General features: G+C 65.0%; 2 protein-coding genes across 3 annotated transcripts; one reads left to right on the forward strand and one right to left on the reverse strand.

Annotated features, from left to right (window-relative positions):
* Positions 1 to 866: 866 nt before the first annotated feature.
* Positions 867 to 15770, forward strand: CEP43 (centrosomal protein 43). Of its 2 annotated transcripts, XM_055136368.1 has the most exons (13): positions 867 to 1045; positions 1404 to 1457; positions 2671 to 2725; positions 3316 to 3404; positions 3704 to 3841; positions 5515 to 5595; positions 8216 to 8275; positions 11947 to 12140; positions 13052 to 13164; positions 13294 to 13341; positions 14227 to 14263; positions 14833 to 14929; positions 15320 to 15770. In XM_055136368.1, exons 1-13 carry the CDS (start codon positions 947 to 949, stop codon positions 15392 to 15394), a joined length of 1140 nt encoding a protein of 379 aa, XP_054992343.1. In that variant the 5' UTR covers positions 867 to 946; the 3' UTR covers positions 15395 to 15770. The 2 variants fall into 2 exon arrangements, with proteins under 2 accessions (XP_054992343.1, XP_054992344.1); XM_055136369.1 differs by lacking the exon at positions 8216 to 8275 and having other exon boundaries at positions 870 to 1045.
* LOC129404291 (uncharacterized) lies at positions 8287 to 11940 on the reverse strand. Its single transcript, XM_055136367.1, has 2 exons — positions 9348 to 11940; positions 8287 to 9264 (listed from the first exon to the last, which is right to left on the reverse strand). The coding sequence occupies exon 1, from the start codon at positions 11833 to 11835 to the stop codon at positions 10438 to 10440; it is 1398 nt and encodes a 465-aa protein (XP_054992342.1). The 5' UTR covers positions 11836 to 11940; the 3' UTR covers positions 8287 to 9264; positions 9348 to 10437.
* Positions 15771 to 20015: the final 4245 nt, after the last annotated feature.

Here is a 20015-nt window from a genome sequence, read left to right on the forward strand (position 1 = left end):
TCAAAGGATTTGTAGGATTGCCACTGCTCTTATGCTATGAAGGCTTGTAAAACGACCAGATTGCCTACACCCGTATAGGGGTTATAAAACAACCAATCTGATTGCCTATGAACACACAAGAGTTTGTAAGACGACCAATCAGATTGCCTATGAACATACAAGGGTTGGTAAAACGACCAATCAGATTGCCTGTGAACATACAACGGTTGGTAAAACAACCAATCAGATTGCCTATGAACATACAAGGGTTGGTAAAACGACCAATCAGATTGCCTATGAACATAAAAGGGTTGGTAAAACAACCAATCAGATTGCCTATGAACATACAAGGGTTGGTAAAATGACCAATCAGATTGCCTATGAACATAAAAGGGTTGGTAAAACAACCAATCAGATTGCCTATGAACATACAAGGGTTGGTAAAACGACCGATCAGATTGCCTGTGAACATACAACGGTTGGTAAGACGACCAATCAGATTGCCTGTGTACATACAAGGGTTGGTAAAACGACCAATCAGATTGCCTATGAACATAGAAGGGTTGGTAAGACGATCCAATGGAATTCTTGATCATCTGCCCCCTCCTTCACCTCCTCCATGTCAAGGTGCAGTGTGGGTGTGCACACACAGATGTGACCATGTGCACAGACTCTGCCGGTGTGTGTACACACACGACCATGCGCACAGTGACAGCGCAGGCGCACGTGCGCGGAGAGGCAAGACATGCGAGCACACGCACGCTCGCTCGGGTGCATGCGCAGCCCCGCCCCCGGCGCCCCGCCCCCGCCCCCGAGGCCCGGCCCCGCCCCGCGCCCGGCCCGCCCCTCCCTCGGCCGCGCCGTCACAAGCCCGGCGCGGCGCGCAACCGGCGGTGCGCATGCGCGGGGCGTGGCCGCGGGCCGCTGGCCGTGGGCGCCGCTTGGCCCGTTGTCCTGGAGAAGCAAAATGGCGGCGACGGCGGCCGCGGGGCCCGAGGAGGACACGGAGCTGCGGGACCTGCTGGTGCAGACGCTGGAGAGCAGCGGGGTCCTGAACCGCATCAAGGTGGGGGCGCGCGGCGCGGGGCCGGGCCGGGGTCGGGCCGGCCCTCGGCGGGTCTGCGGCCGCGGCCGCGGGGCCTCGGGGGGCCTCGGGGGGCCTCGGGGGGCCCGGGGGCCGGACTCGGACTCGGGGGCCTGGACTGGGGGGCCGGACCCGGGAGGGGTGGGGCTGAGCTGGGGGCGGGGCCTGTCCGGGGGCGGGGCCTGTCCGGGGGCGGGGCCTGCGTTGGTCGGGCGGGGGGCTCGGGGTGGGGCCCAGCGGGGCCCTGTGGACGTCGGTTCTGGGGGCCCGGAAAGTGCTCGCCGGGCACCCCAGGCCTGGAGCTGTTCTTAGAGCCGTCTTGCCCCTCTTCCCCGCGAAGGCCGAGCTGCGAGCCGCTGTGTTTCTAGCCCTGGAGGAGCAGGAGAAGGTCGAGGTACGCCCACCCCCGCGTGCATGCGTCCGTGCCTCATGCTGTTCGTGCCTCATGCTGTTCGCCGCCCCAGGAGCAGACCCTGCGAGGGCGCGCGCTCCCCGCACAGGGGCCCCCACCGGGCTCTCCCGGACCTGCCGCCTGCGCACAGACCCCCGGGAGGTGCAGAGCCCACCTGCGCTGGAAGACCCCTCCACTGCTGCTGCTTTCCCTCTTTGTCAGGAACGCGGGGCTCCCAGGTGCTGCTCGGGAGGCCCTGGGTACCCTCGGGTGATCGTTCCCCACGGGGCCGAGGGTGCTGCAGGCCCGCCCTCCCCTTGCTGGGGGCTGCGGACCAGACCCTGCCCCTCGCTTGTTTGTGGGCGATGCTCAGGGCTTCTCCAGGCTCCACGCTGAGGAGTTGCTCCTGACAGTGCTCGGGGGACCCCGCGGGATGCCGGGGATCAAACCAGGCCAGCCACGTGCAAGGCAGATGCCCTCCCCGCTGTGCTGTCGCTCCGGCCCACTCCTGAGAAACAGCCTCAGCGTCCCCGTCCCGGCCTGGGCACCCCCTGCCCGCGCCACCGTCTCCAGGCAGGCGGCTGTGGTGGCGCCCTGGAAACAGTGTCCCGTGTGGGCAGACTCATGCCGGACCCCCAGGGCCGCCCAGGCCCCCCGGCAGAGTTTGGCACTGGGGGGCCCCCTCCGTGGCTGTGTCCAGCTGTCAGTGGGTGCCAGGCGTAGTTCCGCTAGGCCGCGAGGTGACCCTGACGCCCCACCCTGCCCCGTGATCAGGGGTAGTTTTTCACACGGCAGCGGCGATGGGACCCTCTCTGTGACGGGCGGAGTGTGCCCCCTGGCCTTGGCCCAAGGCTGGCCTGTCTCCACGTGGGTACTGTGGGTCCGGGGTCTTGGCTGGGGCGGGGCCCACAGCTCTCCTGCCAGGGCCGCCCTCCCCAGCCCTGTGAGAGCTGATGAGTGGGACGAGGGCACGTCACGCGCCGGCAGGCGTCGGTTTGCAGTTTAACGGGCTGCATATAAGACATTTGAAAGTGAATGTTTCATTTTCCTTTGAGGTGCTGTTAGCTTAAAACACTTCCTGTGGTGACTGGTAGGGGGTGATTTTATGAGTAGCTATATTTTACTTTCACCTCTGAAAATTAAACTCGAATCGGTTTTTTTGCAGTTGTCTTTAAGATTATTAACATCGCATTTACAATATTTCCTTCTTCGACAGAACAAAACTCCTTTAGTGAACGAGAGCCTGCGAAAGTTCTTAAATACGAAGGATGGTAAGACGCTCATCTTGTTCTTGTTCTGTCACAGCCCGTCTGTATCTTGGACCATTCGGGATGGACCGGGAGTTTTAGATTTCTTCCTGAAGTCCCTGTTCTTAGCGATTCACTGTTTAAAGTTCACTTTAGGGGCTGGAGCAAATAGCACAGCGGGTAGGGCGTTTGCCTTGCACGTGGCTGACCCGGGTTCGAATCCCAGCATCCCATATGGTCCCCTGAGCACCGCCAGGAGTAATTCCTGAGTATAGAACCAGGAGTAACTCCTGTGCATCGCCGGGTGTGACCCAAAAACCAAAAAAAAAAAAAAGACAAAAAAAAAAACCAAATAAAGTTCACTTTATTTTGTGATTATTTTAATTGCTGTTAAATTTTGTTATAAGAAATCGGTGAAACATTTTTATGGTAAAAAAGTAATTAATCTATTTCTGAAACGTCATCCTGCCTCACTCTCATAGTAGTTCGGAATCGGTGACCCCAGGGGGAAGCAGGGGTCTGCGTTTCTCAGCACTGACCAGAGTGTGCAGAGGGACCTGCCCCGGGTGTATGCTGCCCCCGCCCGCCCTGCTCACCCCGCCCTTCCCCTGCAGGCCGGCTGGCGGCCAGTCTCGTGGCAGAGTTCCTGCAGTTTTTCAACCTGGACTTCACCTTGGCGGTGTTTCAGCCCGAAACTAGCACAGTAAGGACGGTTTTCTTCATCTCTCCCTGACGTGACGTTACCGCTGAGACTGAGCACCCTGGTGTCCGAGTGCGGGGCGTCCCGCGCACTGTCCTGTACAGGCCGACAGCAGTGGCCCTGCTTCACGTCACTGCGAGTTGCCAGTAGGCGAGTGTTGCGTTATTTGCGTCCAGTGGGACTGATGAAAGTGTGTGTCTCACTCGAAAGCTGCCGGGACTCAGATACCAGCTTCTAGACTGTCCTCTCGAAGGTGTCGCTGTCTTGGTGCACTCCCGTTCTTACGTTGGTTTCCTCCTTAGCTTCAAGGCCTGGACGGGCGGGAGAAGCTGGCCCGGGACCTGGGCATCATCGAGGCGGAAGGCACGGTGGGTGGGCCACTGCTGCTGGAGGTGCTCCGACGGTGCCAGCATAAGAAGAAGGGCTTCCTCTGCGGGGAGGTGAGCTGCGGGCCGAGCCCGGCCTGCCCGCCTGTGACAGGGCCCGGCTGTGCTGCCCGCCTGTGACGGGCGACTGTGTCTGCCCACGTGTGATGGGGCCCGGCTGTGCTGCTTACCTGTGACGGGCGACTGTGTCTGCCTGCCTGTACCGGGGCCCAGCTGTGCTGCCTACCTGTGACGAGTGTCTGTGTGACGGGCAGCTGTGTGACGGGCGGCTGTATCTGCCTGCTGTGTGATGGGTGGCTATGATGGGCGGTTGTGTCTGCCGCCATGTGATGGGCAGCTGTGTGATGGGCAGGTGTGCTTGCTTGCCGTGTGACGGGCGGCTGTGTGATGGGCGGATGTGTGACGGGCGGCTGTGTGACGGGCGGCTGTGTCTGCCTGCCGTGTGACGGGCAGCCATGCCTGCTCCTGCTGCCACTTGGTCTTCTCTGCTGTTTGCTCATGCCCGGCGTCCACCCCGGGTGAGATGAGGCGTCCAGTTCAGCCCGGGCAGTGCTGGGCCGTCTCTGCAGTGGAGCCCAGTCCCCCCCTCTCCTGCTGTATGCGGTACTGTCCCTCTTAAGGTCCCCTGCAGGGCGCGAGGGTGGGTTGGCACTGGCTTTTCTGTCTGGTGGTGGACGCAGTTGGCCACTTCGGCCCTTGCCCAGGTGCCTGTGGGCGTCCGGCCCAGAGCCCGGGGTCAGGGCCTCTCCCGCTGCTCCCAGGGGGCCTGCGGCCTGGGGTCTTTCCCATGGCACTCAGCAGAAGCTGCCCTGAGGGTGGACCCTGCCCCCCTCCCGCCCTCTCACAGCAATGAGGACAGAGCCCAAGAGACGTGGGGTGTGGCCTTCCGGGGGCAGGGGTGGACACAGCCCGAGGTCGGGACGTGCTCCCCTCCTTCCCTGCTCCCTGGCCAGGGTCCCTCGCAGCCTCCTGCTCCCCTCTGTCTCCCAGACCTTGGTCCCTCCCTGTCTCCTGTGGCCTCGCTGGCCACACTGACTCCTGTCCCCGAGTCCTGGGAGTGGCCTGCTGCCCTCGGCCCCTGCGGGATCCACGAATGACGTGGGCCCGCTGGGCACAGCTCCCCACCTCTGAGCCTCTCTGTGCTGAAAGGTGATTCCCAGGAATGCTCGGGTCACGCGTGTGGAGCCGCAGGAGGCCGCAGGCCGGTGGGAGATGGACAGGGCAGCTGAAGGTGGTTTCTTTGGGGCATCCCCTAGCGGTGCTCCAGGACAGCTCCTGGCTCTGTGTTCGAGTCACTCCTGGCGGGGCTCAGGGACTCTGGGTGCTGGGCGGGAACCCAGATTGGCCACATGCTGGGCGCCCGTGCCGCTGTCCTGTCGCCCGGGCCCTGAGATCCAGGAGCTGCCCCTAGACTCTGGCACAGGGGCGGGCCCTGAGAGCTGAGTCTGGAGCAAGGGGGCCGCAGAGAGTGTCCGGGGGCCCCGGAGTCTGAGGCCACCGCGTCCCCCGTCCGCCAGCTGCTCTGGCGCAGCTTGCTTGGTCGTAAAACAAGGCAGAAGCAGGTGCCGGGGAGGGCGGGCGCAGGGACGGGGCTGTGGTGATCCCGGGTGCCCGGGGGCATGAGCACGTGCGGTGAGTCGGGGGAGAGGAGTGGCGGGCCGCCCGGGCCTGGTGGCAGCTGACGTCTCCACGTCCTGGCCTGAGTGTGACAGTCCCGGCCGTTGCAGGGTGCGCTGACGCTGTCGGAGCCGCCGTCTCCCCCGAAGTCCCCCGACGGGAAGGCCAGCGTGCACTCGGTGCCCAGCAAGGTGAGTGCCCACCCCTCCCCAGGCCGCGCTGCAGAGCCCCCGAGGGCCCCGGTCGCTGCAGCCGGCAGTTCCCTCTGGCCGGGGTCTGGGTTCAGGTGTCGAGCCGAGGGTTGTTGCTGGAGCCGCAACCCCTCCCGCCAGTGACCTCCCCGCCCAGGCCCTGCTTTCAGGGTGTGTTTCGTGCTGGCCTGCCCGCGAGGGTCCGGGCAGCGCCCTTGGACTGTGGAGCAGAGTCGGCTCTCTCTGGTGTAGAGCGTAGCCGGGCGGGCCGTGTCGGCACAGCTTCCAGGACGGCCCGGTGAGTGGCGGCTTGCCCGGGCAGCTGGCGAGAGCCGGGCTTGGACAGCCGAGGGACCCGGCTGGTGGTCAGCGGACGCTGCTGCTCCTTCGGAGGGGCGGGGCTTTGTCTTGCCGGGGCCTGTGTGCGGGGTCTCTGGTGGCTGCCGTCACCGCGCCCAGGCCTTGTTCCCAGGTGCTTTCCCCTTGCCGCGTGGAGCTCACTGCAGTTGTCTTTTTTTTCTTTAACTCATTTGATGACAGCGCCCTGATTCCCAGAGTTTGTAGCTGAGCTTTAGACTGGCAGTGCCCATCACCGTCCCCACCTGGCGCCCAGGCCCCCTGCCAGCTTCTGGACCGGCACCTTCGGACGTTTGCTCGGTAGAGTTTGGCCGCCGTGGTGCCGGCTCTGGTTCTCCTCCGTTACCCGCCCAAGTGCCCGGACCCCTGGACCTTGCTCGCCCCCATCTCTTTCCATCCCCCTGTCCTCTGGGCCTGGGTGGTCTAGGCAGCCCCTTTTCAAACACTATGTAGAAGTGAGACCATCCTGCGGTTGTCCTTCTTCAGGCTTATTTGACGTGACACAACATCCTCCAGTCCGTCTGTGTGGCAGCAGATTGCGTGGTGTCCTCATTCATGCTGTTTTCCAGAAGGGTTGGATGAGGCCTCGACTTTCCTGCCAGCGGTGGATGAGCGTTCCTTTCTCACCGCGTCCCCGCCAACTTTTGCTTTTTGGGTCACACCCGGCAATGCTCAGGGGTTACTCCTGGCTCTGCACTCAGGAATTGCTCCTGGCAGTGCTCAGGGGACCATATGGGATGCTGGGAATCGAACCCGGGTCGGCCGCGTGCAAGGCAAACGCCCTCCCCGCTGTGCTGTTGCTCCAGCCCCTGTTGCGGTTATTTTTGATATCTGCCCTTGTCCCTGGTGTCAGGTGGTATCCCATTGTCGTCCTGATTCCCTCATGGTAAATGATGGTAGTTTGTTTCCTGTTGACTATCTGTTGCCCTTCCTCAGAGAAGTCCCTGTTCATTCCCTCTCCCCATTTTTTGATGTTTTTTGGGGGATTTTGTTGCTGATCTTTGTGAGTACTTTATCCTGGATATCAACCCTTTGATGTCTTGACCACAAGTAGTTATGCCCACTTAGCTGTCTTTTAGTTTTAGCCCATGTTTCTTTTGTCATGAAGAAACTCCTTGATGTAATCCCATTTGTTTATTTTTGACCCTGTCGCCTTTGCCAGTGGCACCGTATCATTGAAGACCCCTTGAGGACCAGACCTGGAGTATCTGCCCACAATTCCCTCAGGGTCTCTGATCCACTTTGGGTTGACATTTGTGTGAGGTGTGAGATATGGACCAGCTGTGACTTTTGTGTAGCTCTCCAGCTCCCAGCGCTGCTGGAGAGGCTGCCTGGCTCTGTTTGGTGCTCTCGGCTCCTTTGTCGGCATCCAGTCCTAGGCGTGGGGTGTCCTTGGATATTCCGTTCTGACCCGTGGTCAGAGTCGTCTGTTCCAGTGCCACACTGGTGTGATGCGGGCTGTCTTTCCCGCAGATTAAAGCCCTTTTTCAGAGTGTTTGGCAGTGTTGACCGTCCCCGTAAGGCCTGTGCTTGAGCTGCAGTGCCCCACGGGTACCTCTGCGGAAGCTTCCTCTAAAGATCCCCGCGTGTGAATTGTGACTGGGACTCTTCAGTCTGCTGTGATTCTGGGCACCCGTGGTACGCAGGGACTGCTTTTGGAGTCACTGCGGTGCTCAGGAGGGGACCATGCGGTGCCGGGATATGCCGGGATGCAGCCCAAGTCTCGGCTGTGGGGCCTCTGGAGCCTGGGGTCTCTGTTCCCAGCCTGTCAGGCATGTTCTTCGCATAATGTAGGGAGCCGTGAGCAGTGCTCCTTCCATCACAGCCTGGAGAGCGATGGGGTGTGACCTCACTTCTCAGTCACAGCTTGGGGCCGCTCTGGCCCAGCGGGGGGCTGCCGCTGAGGGCTACAGTCTCTGGGTGGTGACACCAGGGCCCAGCTGGGGGCGTGCGGGGCCGGGAGCATCCTGTGGCCACAGGCCGGACTGGGTGGGGGACAGTGTGTCGGGGACACAGCCTGGGCTCAGACCCGGTTTTCCTGGTTTGCTTCTTCCGCCATCGTCTGCTCTCGCCCTGGAAAGTACGTGTCGGAGCAGTCAGAAGGCTGGGCCCCCTCCGAGCAGGGTGTTGCTGCAGACCCCAGGACCCGGGCAGGGGGGAGCTCGCGGGTCTGGTCCCTGCCGAAGCCCTTTCCTCTAGAGCCACGCCTGCGTGGTTTGGAGCGGGTATCTGCTGGTGAGTGCCCTTCCGTTCTCGTGCTCAGATACCCAGGTATAAAGGCCAAGGCGAGAAGAAGACGAGCAGGCGGAAGCCGGGTGCCAAGGTAACGAGAGCCACGTCCTCCCCGGTGCCCACTGCTGCCCTGCCGCCCAGAGCTCCCTCCTGCCGGTCCCCTGCCCCGCGGCGTGGACGCCCGTGGGGACCTTGTTGGCCTTGTAGCCAAGGACAGGAAGGAGGTCAGGGCCAACTGAGAGCCCTCTGGCCCCCGCCCCTCCCCCTTCTGCACCCCACCTACAGTGCTGCGGTGCTGAGGGCCAGGCCCCCCCTGCGCGGTCCCCGTGGCAGCTCAGCGCAGTGAGCACGCGCCTGCCGTGTGCCAGGCCTCAGCAGCCCACTGAGGCCAGAGGCAGGACGCCGTCAGGGAGTGTCGCCCCGCCGGGAGCCCCCGGTGCTGTCCCCGGAGCAGGCAGGGAGCCTGGGCAGGAGGGCTCGGACCACGCAGCAGACCGCACGTGCGGCCACTCCCAGACAGACGCTTCTGTTTGCAGTAAGATGCTTCTGGTGACCACATCAGAGTCTGGGAGTGCGGGCCTCGCACAGACAGTCTCAGGTGTCCTGGAGGGAATGCGCGTGCAGGGTCTTCTTTCCATTCTTAAAAAATGGCACCTCTAACCTGTTCCTCATTTGAAATCACTGGGCTCACCCAGCTTTGTCGCTGATGGGTCCTGGGCGCTGTTCCTCTGCTTTTGTAGGGACCGCCAACGTGATCATTGGGACTTCCTGGGGGTCACACCCATCGGTGCTCAGGAGTTACTCATGTTTCTGTGCTCAGGCGTTACTACCGTCAGGCCTGGGGGACCATACGGGCACAGTGGTAGGATTCCGGGTTGGCCGTGTGCAAGGCCAGCGCGTTCACCCTTGTGCTGTCTCTGTCCCATTCAAGTGGTCGTTTTAGTGGATGGGCCTTGCACACACACGCACGCCACGACTGGGGGCTCTTCACACGCACACCTGACTGGGGGCTCTTCACACGCACACCTGACTGGAGGCTCTTCACACGCACACTTGACTGGGGGCTCTTCACACGCACACCTGACTGGAGGCTCTTCACACGCACGCCACGACTGGGGGCTCTTCACACGCACACCATGACTGGAGGCTCCTCACACGCACACCTGACTGGAGGCTCTTCACACACACACCTGACTGGAGGCTCTTCACACACACACCTGACTGGAGGCTCTTCACACGCACACCAAGACTGGGGGCTCTTCACACGTACATGCCGCCTGCAGGTTCTCCACACGCACACGCCGCCTGCAGGTTCTCCACACGCACACGCCGCCTGCAGGTTCTTCACACACACATCATGACTGGAGGTTCTTACATACACGCCGCCTGGAGGTTCTTCACACGCACACTCCGCCTGCAGGTTCTTCACACGCACACACCGCCTGCAGGTTCTCCACACACACGCCGCCTGCAGGTTCTCCACACGCACACGCTGCCTGCAGGTTCTCCACACGCACACTCCGCCTGGAGGTTCTTCACACTGACATCCTGAATGGTGGGCCTTGCATACAGACACATAGTCACCCTCACCCTTGAGAGGTCGGTTCGTGCCACAAGCAGTGGATGGCCTGAGCAGCGCTGTGTCCTCTCACCTCACACCCTGATCAAGGCTGAGACTCTTATCGCAGGGCTTTCCACTCCTGCTCGCTGTCACCTGTGGGTGCCGTAGCTGAGTGGTGCCCATCAGCAGGAAGCCACAGATCTCTGGGCAGTTGTTTGCCAGGCACAGGGTAAAACTGTTCTCCAGAGACTGGCAGTTTTAAATGAGATGGACATCAGATGGTTAGAGAGTCAGCCGACTCCCGCCTCTGTGCTCGGTGGGCATGTGTCTCTCACAACTAGGTGATTCCTGCTGAGTGTACTCTGTGGGCGTGTGTCTCTCACAGTGGTACGACTCCCGCCTCTCTGCTCTGTGGGCGTGTCTCTCACAGCAGGGCAACTCCCACCTCCATGCTCTGTAGGCTTGTGTCTCTCACAGTGGGGCGACTCCCGCCTCTGTGCTCTGTGGGCATATGTTTCTCACAGCCTCTGTGCTCTGTGGGTGTGTGTCTCTCACAGTGGTGCGACTCCCGCCTCTGTGCTCTGTGGGTGTGTGTCTCTCACAGTGGTGCGACTCCCACCACTGTGCTCTGTGTGTGTGTGTGTGTCTCTCACAGCGGAGCGACTCCTGCCATTGTGCTCTGTGGAGTCGTGTCACTGTTGTATCACTCCCAGCCCCTCACAGTCAGTCAGGAGCAGCTTTAGCCCTGGGATTCGGGCCAAGGACCTGGCTGTGGAAAGGAATGCAACCGTGTGCGAGGTTTGAAAATAGTTCTGCGAAACTCCTGTTTCTGTCCTTGACATCACTGCATTACGGGCAGTGTTTGTCACCCGTGGTCTGGAAAATGTTTTCCAGACTCTTATTTTCTGGGGATTTGGCTCTTGTGGGATGGAATCTGTTTCTGCTGCTCCAGTCACTGTTCCCTTTCTCTGGAGAACTGGTTGCTGACTAGGATGTCGGATGCGGTTCTCAAGCTCAGTGGGGCGGCACCCGCCGGTGTCTGTGGCCTGGGGCTTCTCCTCCAGCGCCCTGGGTGGCGGGGCTGCCTGTCTCCCGGGAACCGTAGTCCTGGCCTTTCCTGCCGCAGAGGTGCCCGGCCCCCTGCTGGGTGCTGGCCCCTCAGCAGGACAGCTCAGGCCGTGTGGAATGGCGCTTTCCCATGCACAGGTGACAGCGTGCTGGCTGTCATGGGCCTGCTGCCCAGTCCCGATGCCCGAAATGGACAGGCCAGGCCTCTGTCCACGGAGACCAGCAGGACCAGGGAGTCGTGCCTGGTCCAAAGGGCAGTTGCAGCCTTGAGGGGCTGTCTCAGCTCTTATGATCGGTTCCACAACCCCGGTCTCCAGGCCCTGCCCCCTGGTGCCAGGCCCCACCCACACCCTCCAGGCCCCGCCCACTCTCCAGGCCCCGTCCCTGCAGCCCATGGAGGGGGACCCCCCCCCCCTTCGTGCTTTAAGCACTGAGTGAGGATGGCTGGTCTGTGGAAGGGGGTCTTGCATACGAAGGCCTTGGCTGCGTGGATGTCCCCGGAGAGTCTCGGTTCTCGGGTCCCTCCCCCAGAGGGGGTGATGGACACGTCCCCCGGCTTCCTCCTGGCGCACTCCCCCTCGGGGGCTCATGCGGCACTGCCCCTGGCCAGGTGACAGCTGGGCTGGTGTCTGGCACCCAGACCGTGAGTGGGCAGCCGGGTCCGTGCAGGCCTGAGCAAAGCCGGACTGGCAGGACAGGGAGGCCCCGGGCCGGAGACCGGCATGCACTGGGGCCTGACCTGCCTGGTCGCTCCCGAGAGCCCTCCCACACTCGTGTGCACTCCTCACGCTCCCACACACGTGCATGTGCCCTCCCACACATGCACCTATACCCTCCCATACACATGCACCCACCCTTCCCGCACACGTGCACATGCTCGTTCTCCCCCCACACGTGCACACACACCCTCTCCCACATACATGCACATGCCCTCCCACACACGTGCTCTCACGCCCTCCCACACACGTGCACATACTCCCTCTCCCACACACATGTACATACCCTCCCACATATGTGCACATACTCGCTCTCCCACACACATATGCACGCAGGTCTGGGCCCGTCCACCCGGCGCCTGGCCTCCTGCTCCCCGTGTCCTCCCGGTGACGGCGGCACCTCCCTTCTCCCTGCAGAAGGGCAGCACGGAGGCCAGTGACACCAGCCTCTCCTCCAGCGACTCCAGGAGCCGGAGCAGCCGGCACCCGGCGAGCCCCGAGGGCAGGGCGGGCGCACTCCTTGGCAGGACCAGGGGCTCCTCCGAGGACGACCTAGACGGAGATTCTTTCTTTGACGACCCCGTCCCCAAGCCTGAGAATGCGTTCGGCTGGTGAGTGAGCCGGGAGCGCCTGGCACGGGCCCAGGTTGCCGGGATTGTGTGTGCAGCTGGCAGAGGGCGTGGGGACACCGGGTGCAGGGCGGGGGGGGGGGGCAGAGGGCAGGGCCGTGCCAGTGGGGGACTGTGAGTCCAGGGACTGAGGCAGGGAGGTGTGGCCGAGACCCAGAGGCCAGCCCCAGGGGGACCTGGACACCCTCAGGGGTGTTCTGAGGTCCGGGGCCGGCCACAGGCATGAGGGTCAGGTGGGCACTGGGTCGGGGCTGCAGGAGTTGGGGGGGCTGAGGGGGCTTCAGGGGATCAGGGGGGGCTAGGGGGGCTGGGTGGGGACTGCGGGGGTCCGAGGGGTGGGGGGGGCTGCAGGGGCCTGGGGTCCGAGGGGTGGGGGGGGGCTGCGGGGATCCGAGGGGTGGGGGGGCTACAGGGGCCTGGGGTCCGAGGGGTGGGGGGGGCTGCGGGGATCCGAGGGGTGGGGGGGCTACAGGGGCCTGGGGTCCGAGGGGTGGGGGGGGGCTGCGGGGATCCGAGGGGTGGGGGGGCTACAGGGGCCTGGGGTCCGAGGGGTGGGGGGGGGCTGCGGGGATCCGAGGGGTGGGGGGGCTGCAGGGGCCTGGGGTCCAAGGGGTGGGGGGCGGCTGCGGGGGTCCGAGGGGTGGTTCGGGGCTTCGGGGGCCTGGGGTCCGAGGGGGCTGGGTTGCGGTGGTGATTCCTGGTGTTGGCCGTGTGCCTGCCCTGGTGGCACGGGCGGCGTGGCATGTCCTGGGGCTGCCCGTCCCTGCCCGTGGCTCTGCTTCCTGTGTCTCCTGCCCGCCTGCCGCCGGCTGGGGAGTGGAGGGGGCACGAGGCGGCGCCCGGTGGGGGCTGGTGGGCTCCCGGGCCTGCGTGACTGCCGGCTTGTCTCTCAGGAGGAGCGAGCCCGGGAAGCCCGCGGGAGGCCTGGCCCCGCTGGCCGACACGCCGGCCCTGAGCAGCAGACTGGGCGCCCCCAGCAGCACGGCCCCTGCGAGGGAGTCAGAAGGCGAGTGTCTGCGGGGCCGCCCGCCCTGTGCTCCCGGGCGGGGTGGGGCCGGGAGACCCTGGGGGGCAGTGGGCGCCCCAGGCTGCTGGGCAGGCCTGGGCCAGGCTGAGCGTCCCCCCTCTCCCGCAGGGCAGGACCCGCGAGTGGCCGGTGAGAAGGCCGGAGCCCCCGGGCCAGGTACTGTCCACTGGGGATTGGTGGGAAAGGAAGCAGGCGTGAGGCCCTGCTGGCCCTGGCACGCGCAGGCCTGCCCCGACCTGGGGTCACCTGGGCGGCCAGATGGGGCAGGAGCGGCAGTGCTGGGAGGGACAGTTGCCCCCGGCAGCCCTTAGACCTGGCCTGTCCTCTGTCCCTTTGGGGGGGTCGTGCCCCTGGAGCTCACGGGGCCCTCCTGGTGGGGCTGGGAGACCCCCCACCTGCAGCCGCAGACCACCACAGGCAGGATGGGGGCTTGCTCTTCCCCCACATACAGCGCCCAGGCTGAGCAGTGCAGGGAGCGGACGACTGATTCCCCCTTCCCGTACCCCGGGTCCTGGCTGCTGCTGACCCTCTGTCCCTCTGTCCCTCGGTCCCTCTGTCCCTCTGTCCCTCAGTCCCTCTGTCCCTCTATCCCTCTGTCCCGGCCCAGAGCTCACACTCGGCAGGGACAGAACCAGGCGGCTTTTCCCCCAGGGCTTGGGGGGGGGGGGTGGCCTTGTTTGATTGGCTCCCCTCGGACCCCCAGCCCCCCGAGTCCCGGTGTGGGCCCGGGTGGGGGAGGGCCCCGTGCCCCAGGGCTTCTGCTGCTCTGCGGGGCCGGCTGGCGTCTGGGCCCTGCGGGCAGACGGTGTGAGGGGCTCTGCTGGGTCCCGTGAGCTGCCCTTGGTCCTGATGCCCAGTCCTGGGGGGTGACACAGGGCGGGACAGGCTCTGGTGCCCGGAGCACACCTTGGCGCCACCTGTGTGCACGGGGCACGGGGGCACGGTGAGCGTTCCACGCCCAGGTCTGTGACGAGCTCCAGAGAAGCGTGTTGCGTGGAGGCCTGGTGTGCGTTGCCACAGACTCTTTCCCCCTTTTCCCAGGGACGGGAGAAGACGACTATGCTGACGATTTCAATAGGTAAGAGAGACATGGTCGTGGTGGCCAAAATAAAACCAGAAAGACCTTTTCAGAGAACAGTCGAGTGCTGTGTGGGTGAGTTGCAGCCACGCCCACGTGCGGTGGGTCGTCTCTGAGGGCTCGTCTGTGGTGGGACTCCGAGTAACCGAGGCCCGCCCACTCGCTCCCGCTGTGGCCGTGCTTCACTGCCCACCGCGACCCCAACTCACTCGGGCCCGGGCTCTGTCCTGGCTCCCGCGTCCGGGGGCCGGCCCAGGCCACTCTGCCGCTCGAGGTCCTCGGCACTCTCCCGCCGGTGCTCTGATTCGGGACGCCGCGTCCTCCTGTCGAGGCGATCGCCAGGTGCTGCCCTGGGCGTCCCGCTGTGGGCGCAGAGCATCAGGATTTTCCCGCAGTGCCGTGCGGCTGTGCGGACAGGCCTGGTCTGGCCTGCGCCTCCCGCCCGGGCCATGCGGTGGCGTCGCCGCTGTGTGCCAGCCGCCGCGAGGAACCGAGGCCGGAGAGGACTGGCGCCCTGCCCGGTGCGGGCTGGAGGTGTTCAGTCCCCGTTTTCCTTCCCCTGCAATCAGTACCAGCCATCGCTCAGAGAGAAGCGAGCTGAGTATTGGCGAAGAGATCGAAGAGGACCTCTCTGTGGGCGTCGGTGACCTCAATACCAGCGACAAAGTAGGTCAGGCTGCCCCGGCGCTGCCCGGGCCTGTGCAGCCGGCCTGGCCCGGGGGGTGCCCCGCTGCCTAGGGACGGGCGGGTGGGGCGCATGGCCAGAATCGGCCCGGGTTCGGGTGTGTGTGGCGGGGGCCACGTCCTGCTGGGCCCTTAGGCTGCACCGGCTGTGGCCGGTCCACGCCAAGAGTCCGGGCCTCCTGCCCCGTGTCCTCTCTGCTCAGCGGCCTTGGAGCCCGGCAGTGTCCCCGGAAGTTGCTAGAACTGCCCGGGCTGTTTGCTGTGGCCCTGCGTCCCCCTGAGAAGGAAGACGCGAGGAGGCTGCTGTGGGGAGTGGCCCCGCCCACAGCGCGGGCGCCCGCCTCGCTGACCCAGCTCTCCTCCCTTGCCCAGCTGGACGAGCTGACGCAGGACCTGAGCGTGTCCCAACTCAGCGACGTGGCCGACTACCTGGAGGACGTGGCCTAGCACCCCAAGGGGAGCCGGGAGCCCCCACCCGCGCCCCGTGCCCCTGGCAGGCGTGAGGACTGGCCTTGGCTCAGCCGGACGAGATGCTTCTGTCCGGGCGCTGTAGGAACTCCGGCGCTTTGCACACAGTGTGGCCACACGTTTCTCCCGGAGGCCATGGCTTATGCTCTGCTGGTCGCGGTCAGTATCGAGGCCGCTGGCCGGCCGGCTGGACAGTCCCGAGCCACTCACCAGGAGGTGCCTCTCGAGCTGGCCGCGTGCCCGGTGACCCGAGCACTGCAGCCTTTCACTGTGAGCCCAGCCCCGTGCCCGCGGCCTCAGGCCTTCCTCCGGGGAGGCACGTCGCCAAGGCGGCGATTAAAGTTGGCGTGTGTGAGGTGGTTCTTCATTGTCATTTGCCGCCTGTGTCCCTGGGTTGCCGACAGCTGACGGTGGCCCGGCCTGGCCTGAATGAAGGTGGTGCTCCCGGTGCAGCCTGGCCTGCGGCCCCCGGCACATTCCACAGATCTTCCGAGGGGAGACTCACCACGGCCGCTCCCGCCTGTCGGCCCCAGAGCGGCCTACACGATGGCATGTACTTGCTGCACTCTGGTGCTGACAGGGAAACGGCACCAAAACGAGGGCCAGAGCCAGGCGCTGAGCGACTGAGGCCTGAGGGAGGCTGGGCCCGCCTCTGACCTTGTTCAGTCCCAGCCTGGCCAGCTCACGGTTGTACACCCCTGCAGGAGGGGCCGGGCCCTTACACCCTAGAGGAGGTGCCCGTGACCCCATGCACCCCTGGGGCAGGGGCCCGTGACCCCATGCACCCCAGGGGCTGGGACCTGTGACCCCATGCACCCCTGGGGCAGGGACCCGTGACCCTATGCACCCCAAAGGAGGGGCTCATGACCCCGTGCAACCCGAGGTGCCGTGCTCACCTTGCTGTTGTCTGGCGCCCCGTGTGTGTTCCCCCCCTCGCCCCCGTGGTTTCAGGAGCTCCAGAGCTGCTTCCCTGCAGGGTTGTGTGTGACGAGCCTGGAGCAGCTCTTGGAATGTGTTTTCTAGGACTTTCTGTTGCCAGCAGGAAGGAGGGGGAGAAATACGCCAAGTTGGAACATTTGCAGTCTCCACCTACATGTGTGTCTGAGCGCGGGGGGGGGGGGCTGCACATGTGTGTCTGAGCGTGTGTGTGAACCTGTTCGTGGGCCTGACCATGTGTGCTTGTGCAAGCTTGGCCTGCGTGTGTGTCCCAAGCGTGGGTGAGCCCTGGCGTGAGAACCTGCACACACATTCCTGAGCATGTTCCTGCGTGTGCCCAAGCCCGTGTGGGCCTGTGTGTGTGTGTAGTATGTAGCCCTGCATGTGGGCCTACGTGTGTGTCCTTGGAAAGGCGTCAACAGACTCCGAGGTGGCGTTTCCCTTCATCTGAACGTGGAGGCAGCCTGGGCTCTCCCGGGAGCTCGCTGCCCCGTGGGGGAGGGAGGGAGGGAGGGATGGAGGGGCCGGGCCCCTCATGGACGTCAGCTGCCCACCCCAACCCCAGGGGGCACGGCCGGGGGCTGCCCTCTCTGGCACCGGCTCCAACAGTGGTCTCACCACGGCCATACCAGCTGTGGGGCACGTGGCCCCTGTTGTTGGTGCAGGTGACCTTAAGGGGAACGTCCGCGGGTGGGTGGGTCTCGCAGGTACCTGGCCTCCCGCAGGTACCTTGGGCGGCGCTTCTGCTAGGGCAGGTGCCACCTCTCCAAAGGGAACGTGGGCCCCCGGCCCCTGCTCCAGCCTATGGTGCCAAGCCAGGCTGTGTCTGAGGTGCCTGGGCCGCGGCAGTCGGGCATTGCCGAGGCCTGGTGGCGGGGTGGAGTCCCATGGGTGGGCCGAGGGTGGCATCTCCTTCCCTCCGGCCACACACCAGCCTTTGGCCCCTGGGAAAACTCTTCCCGGGCCCAGATCAGACCTCGGGGCAAGCCAAGCAGGGGCACGTGTGGGGCCCAGCGGGCACTGCCTGCAGGTGCATTGTGGGTACAGGGGCGGGGTGGGTGGTGACCACAGAAGTCAGCGACCAGGCACGCCCTGGGCAGGCACCTGGGCTGCCGGACACTCCGGCAGTGTCCACGGGCCGGGCCAGGGAGCGTTTGTCGGCGAGCTGCCAGCAGGCGGGTCTGGGCTGGCCCCAGAGGCCCCCCAGGCTGGGGTGTGGCCACTGTCCCCCATGTCCCAGACCGGGTGTCACACAGGCACCTCGGGCCTCGGGACAAGGCTCCAGCCACCCTGAGGACCAGACCTGGGGCTCCTGACTGCCTCGGGCACAGCTGGCCAGGCGCCCGGCTTCGGGGGGCCTCTGTCCAGGAGCCTGGGTTCCGGCTGTGCCCCCCTACAGGACCCAGAGGGCAGTGTGGTCAGGGCCCCTGCAGAGTGGCCACCAGGAGCCCAGGACTCCACTGCCTGAGGGCGGGGGGGTCTGGGGGACGGGTGAGGAGGGGCAGAGGGAGGTGTGTGGGGACACCGCCAAGCCCAGGCCGAGAGGGACGCCGCGAACAGGACTGTGTGGACAGCGGCCTCCTGGGGAGCGAGTGTCCTCCTGGAGCAAGGCCCGGAGTGGACAGAAGCCTCCTGGAGTGAGTCCCCGGGTGGACAGCGGCCTCCTGGAGTGAGTCTCCTGGGTGGACAGCGGCCTCCTAGAGTGAGGCCCCGGGTGGACAGCAGCCTCCTGGAGTGAGTCCCCGGGTGGGTAGTGGCCTCCTGGAGTGAGTCCTCGGGGGGACAGCGGCCTCCTGGAGTGAGGCCCCGGGTGGACAGTGGCCTCCTGAAGTGAGTCCCTGGGTGGACAGTAGCTTCCTGGAGCGAACCCTGGGGTGGACAGTGGCCTCCTGCAGTGAGTCTTGGGGTGGACAGTGGCCGCCTGGGGAGCGAGTGTCCTCCTGGAGCAAGGCCCGGGGTGGACAGAAGCCTCCTGGAGTGAGTCCCCCGGGGGGACGGCGGTCTCCTGGAGTGAGGCCCCGGGTGGACAGCGGCCTCCTGGAGCAAACCCTGGACAGTGACCTCCTGCAGTGAGTCTTGGGGTGGACAGTGGCCGCCTGGGGCCTGCGGTTCCTCCAGGTGCCAAGGGCACTCCTGGCTGTGGGTCTGTGTCCCCTTCCCTGTCCCCAGAGCCTACTTCCTCATCTGACTTCCCGTATGTAAAGCACGGACGCATGACCCGGCCAGCTGCCACTGAACATGAGTCACCACCCCCACCACGGAGACGCCCTGAAGGCCCCCCAGCCTCCCTCACGCCTCCCCCAGTGGCTGAGCCCGTCCACGCAGCTGTGAGCTGACCGCGTCCCCATGGGCCTCACGAGGAGAGGCCACTCTGGGGCTCGACAAGACCCAGCCAGTGGACGGCAGGACGCAATGGGGAGCCTGCCCCTGCCCCAGGCCCGTCCTCACTCCACCCCCTGCCCGTGAGCTGGGAGGGGCCGGCTCCTGTCCACCCCTGGCCTCCTACCACAGAACCAGTCCCGGACCACCGACAGCAGCAGGGTCGGGCCCCAGGGGCGTGGTCTCATCCGGTTAGGCTTCTCCCTCACCAGGACCCCAGAGACCACTGCCCCAGGGCGGCGCCTGCCTGCCCGCAGCCCCCCAGCCTCCTCCCTGTGTGGCAGCGCCCCGAGAGCCCCAGCCAGGGGGCGGGGGGGGGGGGGACAGGGCAGCCCTGAGCCAGCAGCAGGGCAGTGTGGCAGGGCCGGCTGGCACGCACGGCTGAGTCGGGGGCTGCTTCTGCCCACAGAGGGGGGGTGGGCACGGACACACCTTGGGGTCTGCGGTGTAGACGCAGGCGCAGCTCCCCGCCTCACTTCCTGTTTGTCTGGGGCTCGGCGAGGCGAGCTGCTTCTCCACTGTGCCGCTGTCCCCGCCAACTAGCACCGGGGGGAGCGGAGGGCCCAGCCGGGCACCGATGAGCAAAGGGCCACAGCACGGACCCCAGAACGTGCTGGAATGTGCCGGAACATGCGGCAATGTTCGCCAGACAGCTGCCACCACAGACTCCAGTTGTGCTTCTGGCCCAGAGCCTGGTGTGGCCCCCGGCGTGGGCCCTGGCGGGGTGCAGGGGAGACCGTCCTGCCACACCGCCACAGTCCCGCTGGCCGCCCCACCACTCCTCCCACAGCCCAGTCAGGGGAGGCCCGGGCCCAGCCTGCCCCGCGCCGCCCAGTGCCAGTGAGACAACCGTTTGTCACTGAAGCCTCCAGACGCAGCGGGACACGCGTGCACGGACGGTGCACGGATGGCCCTGGGCCAAGGCCGCCCGCCCCGCCCTCTCCCCCTCCCTACCTCCCCCTTCTTTCCGCCTCCTCTCTCCCTCTCCTTCCCTCTCCCTCCCTCTCTCCCCCTCCCTCCCCTCTCTCTCCCTGTCTCTCCCTCCCTCCCTCCCCCTCTCTCCTCTCTTGCTCTCCCTCCCTCTCCCCGTCTCCCTCTCCTCCTGTCCCTCTCTCTCCCTCTCTCCCTCCCTTTCTCCCTCCCTCCCTCTCTCCCTCTTTCCTCCTCTCTCTTCTTCTCTCTCTCCCTCATCCTCCCTCCCTCTCTCCCCCCTCTCTCCTCTCTCTCTTGCTCTCCCTCCCTCTCCCCGTCTCCCTCTCCTCCTGTTCCTCTCTCCCCCTCTCTC

Source organism: Sorex araneus, chromosome 4 (genome assembly GCF_027595985.1).
Source record: "Sorex araneus isolate mSorAra2 chromosome 4, mSorAra2.pri, whole genome shotgun sequence".
Classification (NCBI taxonomy): Eukaryota; Metazoa; Chordata; class Mammalia; order Eulipotyphla; family Soricidae; genus Sorex; species Sorex araneus.

Coding starts and splice junctions, on each gene's coding strand:
- CEP43 (XM_055136368.1), top strand. CDS start 947: ATGGCGGCGACGGCGGCCGCGGGGCCCGAGGAGGACACGGAGCTGCGG. Junction 5,596..8,215: donor TGCACTCGGTGCCCAGCAAG/GTGAGTGCCCAC, acceptor TCTCGTGCTCAG/ATACCCAGGTATAAAGGCCA. Junction 8,276..11,946: donor GGCGGAAGCCGGGTGCCAAG/GTAACGAGAGCC, acceptor TTCTCCCTGCAG/AAGGGCAGCACGGAGGCCAG.
- LOC129404291 (XM_055136367.1), bottom strand. CDS start 11,835: ATGTGCACATATGTGGGAGGGTATGTACATGTGTGTGGGAGAGGGAGT.